Source organism: Lutjanus erythropterus, chromosome 1 (assembly GCF_056507025.1).
Source record: "Lutjanus erythropterus isolate fLutEry1 chromosome 1, fLutEry1.hap2, whole genome shotgun sequence".
NCBI classification, from domain to species: Eukaryota; Metazoa; Chordata; class Actinopteri; order Lutjaniformes; family Lutjanidae; genus Lutjanus; species Lutjanus erythropterus.
The window spans coordinates 28,215,379-28,230,570 of record NC_139317.1 but is presented as its reverse complement, the minus strand read 5'-3'; the positions used below and the strand labels follow the sequence as shown (position 1 = coordinate 28,230,570).

Here is a 15,192-nt window from a genome sequence, read left to right as displayed (position 1 = left end):
ATCACCATCATACAAAATATCACCAGAGATTATTATTTCTTATAGTAACAGTTTCTGATTTTAATTTATGAGCAGTGGTTTTCTTATTTTATTTTTCATCCACCTTGATAAGTGTTCTTTTTCTGTTTATAATGTATAGTTTTTAATCCATTTATTTAATTTTTAATTTAAGTTTTCCATTCAATCAACATTTCCCTAAATTTCCATTGAGTTTTTGAAAATGAGTGAAACAGCGCCCACTGGATTATAATATGCGAAATCTCAACCAGCGTGTGTGGTGAAAGGTGGTATTACACTGCTGCTGAAGGGATCGACGACCTAAAGAAACGCAGGTGGCAGTTGGCGTCTGTTGGTTAGTAACTTCACCACCTCTCCGGGTAGCTGTTCGGACTTCAGTAAAACATTTGAAGGGGCGCTTCCGTGGCCTTTTTTTTTTTTTTTTTTTTTTTTCTAAAAAAGGCCTGGCTCATCTCAACGCACCTATTATCTGCTCACCCCTGTGCTGATGATGGGCGAAGATCTCCAGTTCACAAAACACTCCCGGAGTTTCAGCGGAAAACAGCGTTGCAGCCAAATCCAGTGCAATTGAAGTGGATTGTGACCAGTTTTAAAATGTAAAAGAGGAACACAAAAAAAGCCTCTCAGACCGGAGCTGCGCTCTCAGGCCTGAAGCGGGTGCACAAGCTCTCGTGTGACACGAGATATACGAGATCTTGCGATACCTTCACACCTGTGTTTACATGCTACCTGGAGGCGACTCAACAGAGAGAGATCTGCTCAGAAATAGTGACTTGTTACGCGTACAGTTGACTTCCTAAACTGTCAACAAAGAAGAAAATGTCCAAGAACATAATTTCTTTGCTGCAGCCGCGGACTACAGAGCAAGAGCAACAGAAACGTGCTGGTGTGGAGAGCAAAATCCTTTCCAGAGTGAGAAAGGCCCAATCTGCGCTTCAGGCTTGTGCGCACAGCTTTGGTCTGAGAGGCTACAGTCCACATTTAGGCTAAAAACATGGTGTAAGTGGCGTGTTTTTTGGTCAGATTTTAATGTTGTGGTTTATGGACACTACACAGCAGTATGGAAACTTTTTTTTTTTTTTTTTTTTACATTTTAAAACTGGTCACCATTCACTTCAATTGTACTGGATTTGGCTGCAACGCTGTTTTCCGATGAAACTCCCAGAGTGTTTTGTTAACTGGAGATCTTCACCCATCCTGACATCGGCACAGGGGTGAGTAGATACTGAGTGAATTTTCATTTTTGGGTGAACTATCGCTTTAGCAAGTTTTCCAGCAGACATCAGAGGACAAACCGATGGCAGCAACTCCTGGACTGGACCTTTGGCCTGGACGAAGTCAGAAAAGTCAGGAAAGACTTGGACGCTCAAAGTATTACAGACAACAAGATCAGTGGGAAATATGTCGTTATCTGAAGACTTTGCCACTGTGGAGAACGTTTTTCTTCAAATACTGCCAGGTAGGTGAGTCAAATACATCCCATCCCCTCTCCCTGCTCGCTCTGTGGTGAACATATCTTTACTGTTACTTACACAACTTACACATGCAGTTGTTGATGTGGCTGTACTGGTTGTACTGGGTTTGCCTGAATTAAATTTTTGGTTTGATATCATAGTCAGGGTTACAGAAGTTTGTCCGCACTCGGTTAATCACACCATGGAATAGTTGAGATTTTTTGATTACCTACAGTAGATAGTGGTCAACATGCCTTCAGTTTAGAAAAGCAGGAGGACTATCTGTGTAGGAAGCCAAGTAATGCACTGATGTGGACAGGGTCGGCAACTAAAAACAATTTAGACACCTAAAAACATCAATATTAGTTAGTTTACACTATCTTTAGGATATTTTTACCACTTTACCTTGCCAATCAGACAGCTTTTTTCTGATGAGAAGCTGCTGTCATATAAGCAAAATATTGCTCTCTGCACAACAACCAGATTCCTTGAACAAAACCAGTAATTTCACCTTGCAAAATACAGGAGTTGCTAGTCTCAAGAAAAGATTAAATTGAAGGTAACCGGGCTTGTTTATATCTCTTTGAAGACGTTTCGCCTCTCATCCAAGAAAAGTCTGAGCTACTCTGACACGCATGAACTGATGAAGCTTCTAGTTGTACCAACTGGTTTTGGGTAAAGTCATGGTTTTCTTCTTCTTTCTAAATTTTAAATGAGATCACCAGCCCAGAGTTTGTGAATGCACCATATTGTATGTGAATCCTGTCAGAGGCTGTATAGTATTTAAGGGCCATGGTGATGCAAAAGACCCTACTGTAGAGTGTCATAATGTTAGGGTGTTTGAGCAAGCTGTCAATATGTTTTTGTCTTTGATAGTGAAGTTTAGACTTGTGTATAGTTATGCTTTACTCTCTCTGTTTTCATGATAGCAAGTTTGTTGGTAATTTGGTTCTCTTTCTTTGTCAGTGTTATGTTGAGGGGCCCAAATGGCATAGGGCCTTAATATAATCAAAACTCTGTCTTGGACCTGATAAGAATTCCAATTAATTACCTGCAATTTTATGTGTTTTTGAGTGTTGTTACTTACATCGTCCTTCTGTTTGTAGTCTTTCTCTGTGCTGCGATAGGACACCACATGGATCAGAGTGTAGATCCTGCAACCAGAGACATCAAGGTTTTCATTTTGTCTTGAGTGTGTAACTTAAGCAAACCTTTTCAGAGGGTGAGGGGCAGTTTAAGTACACAGTGACGGTTATCGGTGAATGTGTGCTGAGTGAAGGGAAAAATGAGTGAAGTTGTCGTTCTGGCAGAACATGTACAGAGACTGCACAGTAAATTTACAGTTTAGGTTTGAGTTTTTTACTGAATAAAGGCTACATCTTCTCAAGATCGAAGCTCCTGAAGTCCTGTGTGCCTGTGTGTTGTTGCCCAGCTGTGGGAAGTAGTGCTCCTATGATGATCAGCTTCACCTACGTCGTGTGAGTGTTCAGTACAGTGGAGAACAGTGTAGTTAAGGCGTTTGACATAACTTATACACAAATACTGTCTAATACCGTATACCCTGTTAAATATCAGCAGAGTATGACGGTATGAAATAATGGATACCGCCCAAGCCTACCTCAATTATCTGAAAATTAGGACATTTTCCTATGTTTTCAAGGTCAGTCTTTAAGTTAGTTGTGCTGCTGTTGAGTACAAATCAAAACACATACTCAAGTTCATTTGTGTCTGTATGTACCTGTGATATAACATGGCCAGAAACTGGACGAGGAGAAGAACGGCAAAAGACAACAGGAACATCAAACTGAGCGGCTCAACCTGTCAACACAAAATGACAGCAATGGTAATTACTTTTAGCAGCACTTACAACAGTACTGACTGACATTCAAAAATATGTCAGTCATCCTTTAACTATATGGATCTCTACAGCACAAGTATCTAGGAGTGTCTGTCAGGCCAACCTTGAGATATTCTCCAGTTTTATTTAAATTTGTGGTGTATTTGGGGATCTTGATGCTGATGACGTCATTTCCAATGGCTTGCAAGAAGAAAGTAGCGACTACCCACAGCACGTTGATGATGAAGTACAGGAAGACTCCCTGTGGGGAGAAGTAGGAGAGTACTCTTTTAAAGTCTTCATACTTAGTACTAGTAACATCAATTTTAATTCCTGCGATGTCAGTTGGAAAAAGTATTGAAATAAATAGAAAGACAGTAATTTTCATTTTGACAATCAATAAAGATGGACACTTACTGTGAGACAGATTTCATGCTAAAAACATAAAACACAGACACATTTGCACTATAGTAGTAAATGCAGATAGCTGACCTTGTTGCGCAGTGACTTAAGTTCTCTGGTGACCTCCTCCTGATGTGCTTTCGTATCAACGATAGGCTTCAAGTAGCGGTCGATTAACTTGTTCCAGAAGTCATGCTCACCCTAAACACACACAAAGATGGATGGATACAGATATTTTTTTGGATTTGTTTAGATTACGACAAAAATGGTGCTTTGATTCATGTTCAGCTTTTTACCGATACAGGCCATCTGAGCCGATGCACTGGTATCTTACACATTAAAGTCCGATGTATTGGATGTATGAGTGAACCGTTACACCCCTATTGATTACCCATTTAGGTTAGGTTACTAGTTGTTTATCTGTGCAGAAGAATCTAGGTGTTGCACTGTATTTGCTTCTCACAGTCCCAGTAGTTGATTCAGCGTCTCACCTCATCTAGTTTTTGCACTTGTGGGGCAGTCAGTGTTTTATCGATGGCTCTCTTGACTCTCTTCACTAATTTCTCCATTCGACTGGTCTTAAGGATATGTCGAGCCTGGGAAATAGAGAAAGTCAGTTACTCATTGACTCAATCATTCCTCTTCTGCAGGAGCTTTCACAAATTCAAAAACCTCTTAGAAAACATTGAAATGGGATATAATAAAATGATGTGTTTTAGTTAATGGATAAGTTCTTATAGAAAGCAAATGTCAAAAGAAAGAAAATAACTGGCCTATTGCTGTCAAACTGATCACATTTTGTTTTAAGCAAGCATTATTGCTATTTTTAACCAAGTCAACTTCTGATGTGCTGATACTATTACTGTTGCTATCATTACCTCCTGATCCAGTGCTGAATGTAACTCCTCCAGCTGGCTTTCTGACAGAATATCCTCAGGTCCCACTCCACTTAGTTCTCTATTCAGTACGTCTGTTAACATTAGGACCAACTCATCACACACATCATCCTCATTTTTGTTACGAAGTGTGTAGCTGAGGACAAGAAAAGCAAATAAAAACAAAGAATTATACAGTTTGCATTGGTACAGTTTTAGCTGACTAAAGAGTGCAGCTGTGTTTTGGGACCACCTTAGGACACAACAAATAAACAAATACACATAATGAATAACCCAAAAAAACATAACCTTTCTTACAATTTATACTTATACACATACTCGCTAGTAAACACAGGGAATAATAAACAGTATTTTTTCACCAAGTAACTATTAAACATTACAAGTTTTACATTTATCCATGTTACATTTGAATGTGTATGTGCTAATTCATTTGTTTCCAGTGACATTCACCACAGTTTTGTGGATATTATGACAAAGGCCTGGTGATTAAAAAGATTAAAAAAAAACCCATAACTTTATGTATGTAAGTAATATATTCTAAATTATTTACCGTATTTGTTCTTGTAGATTTCTCTTCATGTTGGCATACGTTAACTTCTTCAAAAACTCTTCTTTCACAGGCATCACCCAGTCTACATACACACAGACACACACACACACACACACACACACACACACACACACACACACACACACACCAATAATGTCATTATAGTCCACTATACATACTGGGTTCTATGCAAGGAATTCTGTGAATTACAGTATGCATTTTTTTGGACAAATCCACAGTTAAAGTTCTGCTCACCACTGACAGGAACATCCACTCTTTCTTCTAAGTCCCCTATGGTGTAGTCATCATCATCATCGTCATCGTCGTCGTCGTCACTGTCATCATCAGATGAAGTCTCTGACACGCTCAGTTTTTCAACACTGCCATCACTGCACAAAGGCATAAATTCATGTTTGTGATTGATGGGTTGTATAGATGTATTTCACAAGTCTTGTGTTTGCTTTTGTCTCATGAGAAAATGAGTTTAGAGGATAATCTAAATGCCTAATATTTTGAAAATGAAGAACAGCCAAGTGTCCAAGTTTGAGACTTGAACTGTGCTGTACTATGTTTGTCATCAGCAGTATGTAGAGGTGAGTTTGTGCATAGGTGTGCTAATGATCTCAGCATGAATCAGCATGAAAGAGGATGAAAGAACAGTTTGACAGTGACAGCCGGGTCAACTGATTAATGGCATCACAGGTCTCTGAGTCATTGACTGAAATATTTAGTGACCAAATAGATTTAAAAGAAACAGTAGAAAGGAAACAAAAGAGAAATAAATACCTGTCACTGGAAGTGACATAGCCTTTTGCTGCCTTCCTGTCCGGTTTGTCAGTTGGAGGTTTCTCAGCTTCTTCCACAGGTAAAACGACTTCTTTGGTTTGGTTGACACTGGCTTGAGGGTCCACCTTTGCATCTGCCTGTTGAGTTATTTCTTGGGTGGTGATCGGCATGGGTGGGCTTTTATGAGCTGCCTGACCTGTGATTTGTTGAATCATCAGATTCTCTGTTTCTTGCGTGATCTGTAAAGCAGTGGGATAAAATTACTTAAATGGTCAATCTTCATCCAATGGAAGGCTTGTAAGTCGCTGTTTGGTAACAGTACCTGTAACTTCATGTCCCAGCAGCAGAGTTTACAGTTTCTATCACACAGAATATTCTGGTTCTTCTTCGTTTCTCCTTCTCCCCTGACAGACAGACAGACAAAAGGATGGACAGTCAGAAAAAATTAAACACATTAAAATACAGACTGAGTGAGTGAATATCGGAAATGCTGATTGGGATAAATAAAAACAAATGAATTCCCTGCTGCCTCTTCTTATCTTTTGGATAAGCTAATCAATGGTTAACAATATCCTGGTCCTACCACGACCTGAACTGGATAAGTAACAGACAGTAGCAGACAGTAGATAGAGGACCCAAAGTATTTCTCAGCTTAAATTAAACAGTATCACATATCACTATAAAACCACAGCCCAAATGTGTTGTGAATTTTAGTTGGTTTGCTGCAACTCTGATATTTTCATATGTTCAGTTATTGTACTGTAGATGTCTTATTTAATACCTCAGCTCATAAAATTTGCTCATATTTACACTTTTTATTTACTTTTAATATTTTTCATATTCCTGTGTACTTTGACTTGTACAGCACTGGGTGCTGTATCATCCATATTATTATGAGGATACTGATGCTGAAGGACAAATGTATGCATGCTGAATTATCAGGTAATGTGAGAATAAATCTGCTTTATAAGATAAGGTTAACAAGGTAATTAAAATATGAATCAATAATGAAAATAGTTGCCATTATAAAGTATTAAAGTAGTATTCCTTCTAACAATGATCAGAGCATTACTTGTTGGATTCCCTTGTGCCCCAGGACACAATGTGCATGTTAACCAGTGAGTAGATGGTCAGTAGGAGGTATCCACTGGGGATGCAGATGAAATACATCAGACCATAGATGATCATCCCTGGAGGAGAAAATAACATTAAAATAAAATATTAAAACTTAAAATAACTAAACATAATCTAACCTAACATAACTGTTAACATTATATTACATTACGTAACATAGTGCTGCTAATATAATATAACTATTAATCTAAAGCTATTACATGGAGTTTGAAATTGGTTATGAAACAGTCTCAATTTCATACCAATACCTCTACATGACCTAGATAAGCAAACAAGACTATCGGTGAGAAGATTTTCTGTATGGATATTCTTAATGCCTGCTGGGTCTGATACTCCTTAAAATAAGATGAAAACAGCCCGTGTTTGCATTTCCCCTGCCAACGCTATGGTGAGTAGTAATAAAAAGAAGCTGGAAGAGATTTTTATTAAAATAATTTTAGTTTTGATTTCATGTTTTTTGGTTATTACGTTGGGAACACTTCAGCTTTTGTCCACAGGGACCTCTAAAGTCAACCAACTATGAAAGTTCCTTGTAGTAGCTTTAATATAACATAACAAAGCTGCAAACTTAATATGACATAAAATTGTCAAAGTAATGTTTATAAATACATAATCATACCAAATTCCTCTGGGTGTAGTATAGCTGTCACCAAATACATGATTGCCATGGAAACCAAGAACAAGCCAGTGGGAGTCAGGAAGGTGCCCTGAATTACCATGTCACCTACGAGGGGAAAGAATTGTGTATATGTATATTTAGGGGTTTAAAATACATTTACTGAATCAGAATTTGAAAAAAAAACAAAAATGACACAATAATATGAAGTTACAAAGAGTTTTTTACCCACCGATGATAGAAAAGAAGGATGCAGTCATGAGGAACGCATACAGAACACTCATAATGGCAGCAATGGTTATTTGGGTATTGGCCTTTGCCACAAAACAGACGATGATGTAGAACACGGGAGGAATGCTTGCGATGATGATGGAAAGTGTTCCAGCGATTTTGAAGACAAACTGGAAAGCACCTGGCACAAGTCAGGGAGAGAGTAAGAGGAATAAATGAAGAACAGATGCAGGTAGACAGATTAAGTTATTAATAGAGAAAGATTATTAATACAGATCTACAGGGCAGTATCCAAGTAGCCACCATAACACTTTATCATAAAGTCTGTGGATGTTTTATGAAAACTTGATGGCAGCCCATTCATCCCAATGAAACTGATGAAATTGAGGCTGTCTTTTCATTCAGGTAATAATTTTCTGACCCAAATCTCCTCTCACTAGAAAGCGTGACTCAGAATCATATTTTGTAGAACTGATATGACATTTTGCCTTTGATTCCAGCTGTTTCAGTGCATAGATGTGTCAGCACTAGGGCTGGGCAATGTCTACTTAATTGGCATATGGTGATGTCCATAGTGAAACATCACGATGGCCAATGATATCAATATAATTTTCATACACTTTCTTGTATACTTTTTTCTATGTATGTTAGATATGAAGTACTTTGTGCTGTTCTTCCTTTTGTAAATGAAAGGTGCTGAAAGAAAAGAGCTGTGAAAATGGAAAATAGAACTTGAGTTGCTTTCTCCTTCTTAATCCCTATACTACTGAGTACTGTGATTCACCAGGCATTTACCTAAATATTGCTCAGATAACACAGTACATAGAGTGAGAGAGGCATCTCACGTGTGTCCTCATGGTCACTATAAGATAAAAAAATATTGATCCATGTAGGAAACCTGTGTGAAGTCATAAAAATCACTGAACTAGCAATTGTATAACTTATTTTACAACAGCAGTTGTAAAATAGAAAGCTGCACGCGATAACTTCTGAGGAAAAAAAAACTTTATCCTCCTAGGATTTACTCAGTCACTGTAATGTGAATGTCGTAAACTGTAGTATTGCTTAAGTGACACAAAGAGTTTGGCAGGAATGTGAATGAAAGTAAGTCAAAGGCACCTGAGGAAACATTCAGGATAAATATTTGCGCAGATTTATGAGCAACTTGTGGTTTATTAACTACACTTACAGAGTAGAACACGTAAGTTGATTGTTTTCACTAAGTTCATGTAAAAGAAGAATGACTTGACATGATACGGTGGTAGAGAAGAAGAAAATGTTATCTGCTTCTAGATATTACAGACAATGCCCAAGAAGGAGGGGCTTGTTGAGTAATAAACTAGACCACAACTTACCTGCTATCATGAGAGTCACAGAGGCTGGACCAAGGATAGAGGAACCAACAGTGAACATCTGGTAGAAGATGTAAAGCCTGGAGATGGACGTGTTTCTCTTCACTGTCTCTGAACCACTGTAATTTAAGTGAAAATCACAGAAAGGTTAACATCAATACTAGGGATGGGTATTGGTAATCAATACCTGTAAGGTATAAGCCAAAATAACACAGGACCAAGTAGTATCAAAACATTTCCAGTGACATATTACCTACATCCGTTCCTTTTAATATCTAGATCTAGAAAAAAAAATTGTTTTTTCTTGCACCCAATCACCCCAAATGTGTGATGGTGATACGATGTGTGATTGGCCCTCCACCGTTGCAGTTACAACTCATAGTCAGTGGTGTGGTGTCAAGTCAAGCATGGTGTATTTGATGAAGTTGGAAGTACAGCACCACCAAAACGTTCCAAAGTATGACTATACTACATGTCTGTGGTGCTAAAATTAAATACATAAAATGCATTAGAAATATTTCAAGAATGCTTGATTCACATGATGGATATCAAATGAAGTACTGTTTTGGTATCAGTATCAATTCAAGAGTACTGGTATTGGTATTGGTGTCCCAGCCCTAATTGTATTGAGGATGTATAGCCTGTGGATATGACACTGAAACACCAGGAAAAAAGTACAATCAAATCACAACATAGCAGTCCAATTTTAATTTTAGATTTAGATCTCTTGGCCTGACTAAGAATGTAAACCCCACTATTCCTAATAACAAATAAGTAACCTGTGCAGAAGGTCCAGTGTATTAGCCAGTGTTGATGGTCCCCATCGTCTCCTTTGGTTATAAAACTCCTTGAACTCCTGTGGTGAGTTGGTGTATGCATCTGATGCAGCATTGTATTCAACACGCCACCCTTGCTGCAATAACAAAGTGCACAGCCAGCGATCCTCCCCTAGAAATGTATACATGCACACATAAAATACAAAAGAAATGTGAGAAATACATGTGAACATTCTGTGAAGAAGGATAAAGTCACAAAACTAGGCGAGATAAAAACAGTTGGTGAACTTGTGTGTCTGTGCCAACCTTGGTCATACTGCACATATTCTGAAGCTCTGGTTGCAGTTGTTGTGTATCTCTTCAGTACATTGTCATCCATTATAGCTGAGCCTCTGAACAGACTGAAACATCCTGGACTGCACAGCACAGAACCAAACACATGCTCTGCGGTCTTCTGTAGCCAGTGGCCTACTGCGTACTCAAACTTCTGGTACCACACCATGGGACCTGGGATGGCAGGCAGGCAGGAGTGATTAGTGGAGACAGTCATAGAGAGAAAGGAAAAGAGAAATGAGAGACAGTCTTCAGTAGTGACGATACAAAATACTAATTTCTCTAATCTGGCCAGTTTCTGTCCACTCAGTCATGATAAAGTTTATGGAAGCTGGGGTCTGTCCCAGCATACCGTGGGTGTATGCTGGACAGGATCTGTCCATCACACACATTTTCCCAGCCCCACTCCTTCCTTTGGACAAATAAGCATCATAAAACCATCTGACTTATCTTTGAACTGTATGAGGAACTTAATCACAGCCTTTTAAATGGGTAATAACTTTGTTTACTGCTACAAAAAAAATAGGCATTTCCAATTAACTGTACTATGTTATGAAGTTCCCACATGAGCAACCAACTGAGTCGTGAATTACATTTACAACGTTTATTTACAGAAAACTTAATGCAATCAATGGCATGTATTTCAGGTGCTTGCCCTTTGCAACTAGATTCCTAAGTCCTGTCAGTAGATGCTTTGCTGCTGTGGTCAGATAAAATAAGACACCACATAACCCCAGCTCATGCCATCGTTACTCTCTCAATGCTACACAGGGCTAGCAAGTCAAATAAAATCAAGGTCTTAGTCTTGTTTTGAGCCCAACTTGAGCCTTGTTTGATTAAACTACTTTACCTTCTGCTGTAGAGGCCAAAATTGAATTCTACTGAGAGGGTGCACCAAATAAACACAAGACAAACACAAAAAGTAATGTCTACTTACCCATACCAGTAGGATGGATTCTACCACACGCAGCTCCTACATTGTAGTACATCCTCAACCTGTCAAATACAATATATTTTTGAAATACCACTTTTAGAAGTGTGTTATATACAGCTATATATGACACGTAGATTATCCTAGCTGCCTGAATGAAAAATTGACAAAACTAGCTTAAGCATTTTCTGTCCAGTTGTAGTATAAACGATTTATGTTGGAAGTTTGTGAGCTCTCAATCCCGAGATAAGATATTAAACATCAGTTTGATTTGTCTGTTACTGACCTGTCTACAAGCAGAATCACAGCTTTAGGTTGGAAGTCAGTGTCTCCGTCCAGAGCCAGGATGTAAGTGTTGTCATCTGAGACGAATCTTCTCTTGTTGTCATTGTCATACTGAGGCATCAGGAAACTCTCCCCATCTATAGAGATCATACTGGCTCTGCATGGGTTGTCCTGGCGCTGGATAAAACAGGACAGATATTTAACGTATTTAACTAATGTCTTATACTCATATTGTCAAAATGTGTAGTGCACATTATACAAAAAAGAGAGCAAAGTCTTACTTTGATCTTCTTAGGGTTCTTGGAGATGTAGCCCTTCCAGCCAAGTAGATAATACATATACATAATCTGAAAGTCATAGACAGTGATATATAGTGTGAACCAGGGTTGTAACCTAAATATTTGCTCTACAGAAATATTAACAATGGTGTCAATTATTCATTATTCAATATTATAAAGCCTAGAATCTCAGACTCCTTCTAGTGGTACACAGAGGATTCTCCTAAAATTTAAAAGTTAAATAAATTAATTAAAAAAATATACAATTAAAATAGTACAAAACTTCAAAAGAAAATCCTTAAACTGTGAGATCTATGAGATACCTTGAATTTCTTCTAAAGTAACTTTTGTCTTTCCTGCAATATTTTTGTCTCACTGCTACATAGTCATGTTCATACTTAAAGTGAACGCTCATCCATGACTAGTTATGAGCTAAACTATGATCATGATAAGACACTGTCTTACTATGAAGGCAGTGTGTCTGTGGCTGACAACAGTCAACAATAAATATTTTTATTAGGAATAAAGCTAATAGATAGAATTGTCCATAGCTGACAGGGCATGTTTAGGCTACTGTATTTTAATGTCATAATGGTGGTACCTATAGAGCTTTATATTTTCTGAGGTGGTATACTGTGTAAAAAATTTGAAAAACGCTGTTTTAAAGCATATCACAAATTATAACTAAACATATGTCTACTGACATAGATAGTATAATCATAAACCTGAAAAGATGCTTAATTAACAGTCTTCCAGCATTAACACATTTATTATAGATCATTATCAATATTCATGAGTGTATTAAGGACAGTAGTGTTCTTCATTTTGCAATACTAAATAAAGCTGAAAAACTTAATCAAATTGATTAGTCACTTGACAGAAAATGTATTGACAACTATTTTAATAATTAATTACTTTATTACTTTATTTTTTATTTCTTACAATTTTTTTAAAGAAGAAAATGTAAAAAGAATTCTGGTTTCAGTATTTGAAATGTGAGGAGTTGTTTCTTTTCTCTTTCATAAATGATAGGAAATAAACTTTGGATTTTGGGATTCTGGGAAAATGTGATGGCAGTTCTTGACCATTTTTGACATTTCATAGACTAAGTGATTAATCAGGAAAATAATCTGCAGGCTAATCAGTAATGAAAATAATCAGTGCTGAAGAGAACCTTCTCCCAATCAAATGAGAACAGCTGTTCAGTGAGTCACTGATTTTGTGAATGTGGATTTACAGCATGGAATGGGTGATGTGTCCTTTCATACTGGGCAGTCCGGCACATTTAAATTTATTCAATTTTTGCTGTTTCTGAGAGATGACTGGGCAAGCTTACATTTCTTTAGAGGACTTAACAATGCCATACATCACACTCATACAGTTTTAACTCGAACTTACTGGCAACTGACTTTACTGTGACCAATGAATACTATTGTGTACCATGATACTTCAAGGATTTACACACACATGCATATGAATATAAAGACACGAAAAGCACCACTACTACCCCATACCTGGGACCATCTTTTCTTGTTCCTGATGAGACTTTTGTCTTTTAGGTGAACATAGAGCATGTTGCCCTCTGGCATAACAAACATCAGCCTGCCACCGTACGGTGCCTCAATGATCGACACGTCATCTGGTTCTTTGTTGGTAAACACCCTGAATGGATAGATGGTGGGTTAGATGGGTGGATGGATAGATAGATGGATAGATGGATGAATGGATAGATAGATAGTCTCACCTATAAACCTCTATGACAACATGGATCAAGTCTTCAACATAAGAATTAACCAGCCTCTTTCCTGTGTCTTTTTCAGTCATGAAGGCGTCGTCTACATAAATGTGACACTCAAAGTCAAAACAGTCCTTATGTTCCTGGTTTGGGTCACCTCGATAGCGGTCCAACCTGAAAAACAAAACAAACAAAAAACAACAAACTACTGTAACATCACTGCAAAAGCTAATTCACTTAAATATTTTCACCAGAAGTAAGCTCTGTGTAACAGTGATGTCATGGTGTACACTTTTACATCACTACAGCAAGATGAGAAGTTAAATAAGTAGGCATAAGAAGCTAAAGCTTAAGCCTACACCTTTTTGGCTAATACCGTTTACCTTGATTGGATCAGAGGTCAGCAAAAACACAATTTTCGTTTGCTGTTAAGTTGCTCATTAAATGGATGAGAAAAAGGAATCCATGTTGTAATTGAATGTTGATATTCCTATAGGTTTCTGACCTGAACATGGAGGTGAGAATCTTCAGCATTTCATCATAGGTCTCATGCCACATGGTGGCACAAAGATAGATCACGCAATTTTGTATGTCATCGGTGCTGGAAGGGAGAGGAGAGGATACGAGTTTTCAGCAGAAGTTTTAAACATTTCATATTGTGAGCATCATGCACATCTCTCAACAAATGGATCAGAGCATCTCTAATATCTTCTACACATAACATTTTTTCTCAGTTATGCCAATAACACAATTATCACCCTACTGTGATTTCACCATACACCTGCTTTAAATATGAACACAAAACAAATCAAATAATCAGGAAAACTCTTTTTTTGTCAAATTCCTCTCACCTGTCTTGGTTCTGGGCTCGTGGCACCTTCATCTTAGTGTTGAGTAGCAGAGAGAGGTCAATGAAGGCAGATTCATAGAGGCGACGAACAAACAGCTGAGAGGTTCTCTCGATACGCTGGACCTAAGACATGGTAAATCAAAGAGACATTTAGGTGTATGACTGATTGCTGATCTTCAGATAAGAGGCTCCTAAGTTGATTAAATTACCAGTAGACAAAAATAAAAATTTAAATAAAATGTGGCATATAAGACGTTGTGATTGTACTCTGGCAGTAAGCTGTAGTTTTAGATCAAATAGATACTTGAGGATCATCTAAATTATAAAGTGACTGTCTATTTTGTAGCTTATTGTAAGTGGAGTGTGTGGAGTCGTTTGTGTGTTTTATATTGATACCTTGATCTTCCATACGTAGTAGGTACATGTGACGAATCCTGACCACATACACACTCCTTCCAGCGCCAACATTGAAAAAGGCCATTGCAGGTAGTAGCTGTCAATCAAAGAGTCCATAAACATCTTGGGCAAAATACACATACAACGAATGTGTATGCTTGTACATAGATTTCTCAATGTATTATTATTGATTAATTGTTAAATATTATGAATATTAATCACATTTATGAACCACCAAGGCTGCATGAATTGTAGAGAGCTCAATGCAGGGAAATGCTTAATACTGTTGGCTGAAATTCAGTGAGTGAAAATATTGTACACTCAGTCACTCA

General features: G+C 37.8%; 1 protein-coding gene across 1 annotated transcript in view; it reads right to left on the bottom strand.

Annotated features, from left to right (window-relative positions):
• Positions 1-15,192, bottom strand: part of chs1 (chitin synthase 1) — a 31,120-nt gene that overhangs the window by 1,426 nt on the left and 14,502 nt on the right. Inside the window, exons 11-34 of the mRNA XM_084718635.1 lie at positions 14,861-14,957; positions 14,466-14,587; positions 14,120-14,215; positions 13,624-13,788; positions 13,394-13,541; positions 11,883-11,948; positions 11,603-11,778; positions 11,323-11,381; positions 10,359-10,559; positions 10,056-10,224; positions 9,280-9,395; positions 7,926-8,105; positions 7,697-7,801; positions 7,016-7,133; positions 6,266-6,347; positions 5,944-6,182; positions 5,413-5,546; positions 5,158-5,239; positions 4,590-4,743; positions 4,203-4,307; positions 3,802-3,912; positions 3,434-3,571; positions 3,211-3,290; positions 2,560-2,626 (exon numbers count right to left, since the gene is read on the bottom strand). Coding sequence (XP_084574761.1) covers positions 2,560-2,626; positions 3,211-3,290; positions 3,434-3,571; positions 3,802-3,912; positions 4,203-4,307; positions 4,590-4,743; positions 5,158-5,239; positions 5,413-5,546; positions 5,944-6,182; positions 6,266-6,347; positions 7,016-7,133; positions 7,697-7,801; positions 7,926-8,105; positions 9,280-9,395; positions 10,056-10,224; positions 10,359-10,559; positions 11,323-11,381; positions 11,603-11,778; positions 11,883-11,948; positions 13,394-13,541; positions 13,624-13,788; positions 14,120-14,215; positions 14,466-14,587; positions 14,861-14,957 — 3,010 coding nt within the window. The remainder of the gene's footprint in view (positions 1-2,559; positions 2,627-3,210; positions 3,291-3,433; positions 3,572-3,801; positions 3,913-4,202; positions 4,308-4,589; positions 4,744-5,157; positions 5,240-5,412; positions 5,547-5,943; positions 6,183-6,265; positions 6,348-7,015; positions 7,134-7,696; positions 7,802-7,925; positions 8,106-9,279; positions 9,396-10,055; positions 10,225-10,358; positions 10,560-11,322; positions 11,382-11,602; positions 11,779-11,882; positions 11,949-13,393; positions 13,542-13,623; positions 13,789-14,119; positions 14,216-14,465; positions 14,588-14,860; positions 14,958-15,192) is intronic.